The sequence below is a fragment of the Beta vulgaris genome, chromosome 4, assembly GCF_026745355.1.
Source record: "Beta vulgaris subsp. vulgaris cultivar EL10 chromosome 4, EL10.2, whole genome shotgun sequence".
NCBI classification, from domain to species: domain Eukaryota; kingdom Viridiplantae; phylum Streptophyta; class Magnoliopsida; order Caryophyllales; family Amaranthaceae; genus Beta; species Beta vulgaris.
The window spans coordinates 4,370,434-4,374,130 of record NC_079205.1 but is presented as its reverse complement, the minus strand read 5'-3'; the positions used below and the strand labels follow the sequence as shown (position 1 = coordinate 4,374,130).

The 3,697-nt window shown below is 43.6% G+C and overlaps 1 protein-coding gene across 1 annotated transcript; it reads left to right on the top strand.

Annotated features, from left to right (window-relative positions):
* The first annotated feature begins 2,557 nt into the window (after positions 1-2,557).
* LOC125496272 (uncharacterized mitochondrial protein AtMg00810-like) lies at positions 2,558-3,433 on the top strand. Its single transcript, XM_048641708.1, has one exon. It carries the CDS (start codon positions 2,558-2,560, stop codon positions 3,431-3,433), a length of 876 nt encoding a protein of 291 aa, XP_048497665.1.
* Positions 3,434-3,697: the final 264 nt, after the last annotated feature.

The window sequence follows — 3,697 nt, the reverse complement described above, 5'->3', positions numbered from 1 at the left end:
CTTGGATACTAGATACCGGGGCTTCACATCATGTTACGGGTGATATTTCTTGGTTATTTGACATTCATACTATCACTGATTGCCCTGTTGGTCTACCTAATGGTAGTTCTGTTATTGCTACTCAAGCTGGCTCTGTTCGGTTATCAAGCACGATTACTCTCACTCATGTGCTCTATGTGCCTAATCTTTATTGCAACTTGTTATCTATCTCTCAATTGTGTGATGTTTTGCATTGTACAGTCCAATTTGATTCTCATATGTGCATTATACAGGACCCGTCGATGAAGCTGATTGGAACGGGAGTTAAGCGGGACGGACTTTATTACTTTGGCGGTTCGGATTCCATACATCATGTTTCTGTTTCTGGTACAGCTTCCGCATTCGATTTATGGCATCGTCGTATGGGCCATCCTTCCGAGAAAGTTGTAAAGTTACTTCCTCCTGTTAGTCATCTTAAGGGTAGTTTTAATAATGGATGTGACATTTGTCTCTATGCTCAACATCCTAGGGATAAATTTTCTCTTAGTGACACTAAAACTACTCGTATTTTTGAGAAAGTTCACTGTGATTTATGGGGTCCTTACAGACATGCCTCTTCTTGTGGTGCACGTTATTTTTTAACTATTGTGGATGATTATTCTAGAGCTGTGTGGCTTTATCTGCTAGTTGATAAAACTGAGGTTTTTAGTATGTTCATGTCTTTTATTGCCATGGCTGACCGACAATATTCTCAAACCATAAAAATTGTGCAAAGTGATAATGGAACTGAGTTTAATTGTCTCCGTGATTATTTTGTTGCCACGGGCATTCTTTTTCAAACCTCATGTGTCCATACTGCTCAACAAAATGGGAAAGTTGAGCGTAAACATCGTCATATTTTGAATGTGGGACGCGCTTTGCGTTTTCAAGCCCATCTACCTATTTATTTTTGGGGGGAATGTGTACTTGCTGCAGCTCATCTTATTAATCGAACTCCTACTCCTTTATTACACAATAAAACTCCTCTTGAATATCTCACTGGTCATACCCCTTCCTATGATGCTATTAAGGTGTTTGGGTCCCTTTGTTTTGCTCACAATCATAAAACTCATGGTGATAAATTTGCAAAAAGGAGTCGCAAGTGTATTTTTGTGGGATATCCTTTTGGCAAGAAGGGGTGGCGTCTCTTTGATCTTGAAAATAAGGATTTTTTTGTTTCTCGTGATGTGCGTTTTTTTGAGGATATTTACCCTTTTGCTACTCCGGAAAGTGTTGGCATTGTTCCTGCCAATATTGTTGATATGGCAATTGATGTGGACCCTGACTTTGATTTTTTTGACTCCACTGCCTTGTCTGATGATCCTCCTCCCTCAAATTCACAAAATGATCCAGCCCCACAAAATGATCCTCTTATAGCTCCACAAAATTCCTCCCTCACTCCATTAGCCCAGCCCACTATCCTTGATCCACAAACTCCCCTTCCTTCCCCGTCTAATCCTCCTATGATCCCCAGCCCAGTACATTATCCATCACCCCCGCCCGTTTCCTCTGATCCGGTTCTCTCTGGGCCTGCCCCTCCTGGGCCGTCTTCTCTCACATTACCCAGCAGCCCTTCTCGGTTCGCTATTTCGGCTCCTAGTACCGCGGCCTCATCACCTGGGCCGGACTCATCTGGGCCCCTTGATTCCGCTACTCCTACCGGTCCTCTTGAAGCCCCTCTTGGGCGCGGTTTACGCACTAAAGCTCCATCGGTTTTGTTACGAGATTTTGTTACTAATACCGTCGCCGTAAAAAGTCCTCCCCCCGCTTCTTCCAGCTCCGATCACTCCTCAGGTACTCCTTACCCCATTGCACATTATATCAATTGTGATAGTTTTTCTGCAAAATATCGTGCTTTTATTGCTGCTCTTACTTCTACTCAAGAGCCCAGGTCTTTTAAGGAGGCCATGAGAGATGAGCTTTGGCGACGCTCTATGCAGGATGAAATTGCTGCTCTTGAAAGCAATGGTACTTGGACTATGGAATCTCTTCCTCCAGGTAAACGTGCTCTTGGTAGTCAGTGGGTTTATCGCAATAAATATGATTCCAATGGTATTCTTGACCGGCGAAAATCTCGATTGGTGGTTCTTGGCAATCATCAACGCGAAGGCATTGATTACACTGAGACTTTTGCTCCGGTTGCCAAAATGGTTACGGTACGTGCTTTTCTAGCTATTGCTGCTTCTAAGCATTGGGAACTCCATCAGATGGATGTTCAAAATGCCTTTCTCCATGGTGATCTTGATGAGGAAGTTTATATGAAACTTCCTCCTGGTTTTGGTTCTTCTGATCCTAATCTTGTGTGTCGTTTGCGCAAGTCTTTGTATGGTCTGAAACAGGCACCTCGTTGTTGGTTTGCCAAGCTCGTTACTGCTCTTCGCCAGTATGGTTTTCTGCAATCTTACTCTGATTACTCTCTTTTCACCTTTACTAACGGTGCAGTTCAGATCAATGTTCTTGTGTACGTTGATGATCTCATTATTGCTGGTAATGATTCTGCTGCTTTACTGGCTTTCAAGGCCTATCTGAGTGCTTTCGTATGAAGGATCTAGGTCCTTTACGTTATTTTCTTGGCATTGAGGTGGCCCGGAGTTCTGCAGGCTTATTTTTGTGTCAGCGCAAGTATACTTTGGACATTGTTTCTGAGGCTGGTCTCTTGGGTTCTAAGCCCTCTGATTCTCCTATTGAGCAGAATCATCGTCTCGGTCTAGCCACTGGCTCTCTTCTCCCGGAACCTGAGGTTTATAGACGACTTGTTGGTCGTTTGATCTATCTTGCTGTGACACGCCCTGACTTAGCCTATTCCGTGCACATTCTGTCCCAGTTCCTGCAGGCTCCCCGTCAGGAGCATCTTGATGCTGCCTTACGGGTTGTTCGTTATTTGAAGGGAACCCCTGGTCAAGGGATTCTTCTTCGTGCTGATAGTGATCTGTCCTTACAGGGTTGGTGTGATTCTGATTGGGCTGCTTGTCCCATCACTCGTCGCTCTCTTACCGGGTGGCTTGTTTTTCTTGGTTCTTCTCCTATTTCCTGGAAAACTAAGAAACAACCCACCGTTTCTCGGTCTTCTGCTGAGGCCGAGTATCGCTCTATGGCTGCTATCACTTGTGAGTTGAAATGGTTAAAGGGTCTGCTTCTCAGTTTGGGTGTTCACCATCCCAAAGCTATTCCCTTGTTTTGTGATAGTCAGTCCGCCTTGCATATTGCTCACAATCCTGTCTTCCATGAACGCACGAAACACATTGAGGTTGATTGTCATTTCGTGCGTGATGCTATTACTGATGGGCTCATTGCTCCTTCCTATGTTCCTACTACAACACAATTGGCTGATATTTTTACCAAGGCACTTGGGAAGACTCAGTTCGATGCTCTACTTCGCAAGTTGGGCATTTTCGATCCCCATGCTCCAACTTGAGGGGGGGTGTTAAGTTATCTATGTAAATATTATCTTTTAGGCAAGATATATTGTGTATAGTTTGTTTCCTATTTCATTGGGAGACTTTACTTTGTATATGACTTACGAAAATCAATGAGAGGCTAAGGCAAATCATTCCAAAACCTACATTACCTCTTATCAGAGCGAGACAGGTTTTGACTTGTGAAGCACTACAGCTTTATGAAAAAAATTGTTGTAGAACTGTTCTCCATCAACTCCGACAAAATTGTTGTAGAACTGTTC

Bases quoted from the DNA above. Each gene is read 5' to 3' on its own strand.
- LOC125496272 (XM_048641708.1), top strand. From the start codon at position 2,558: ATGAAGGATCTAGGTCCTTTACGTTATTTTCTTGGCATTGAGGTGGCC.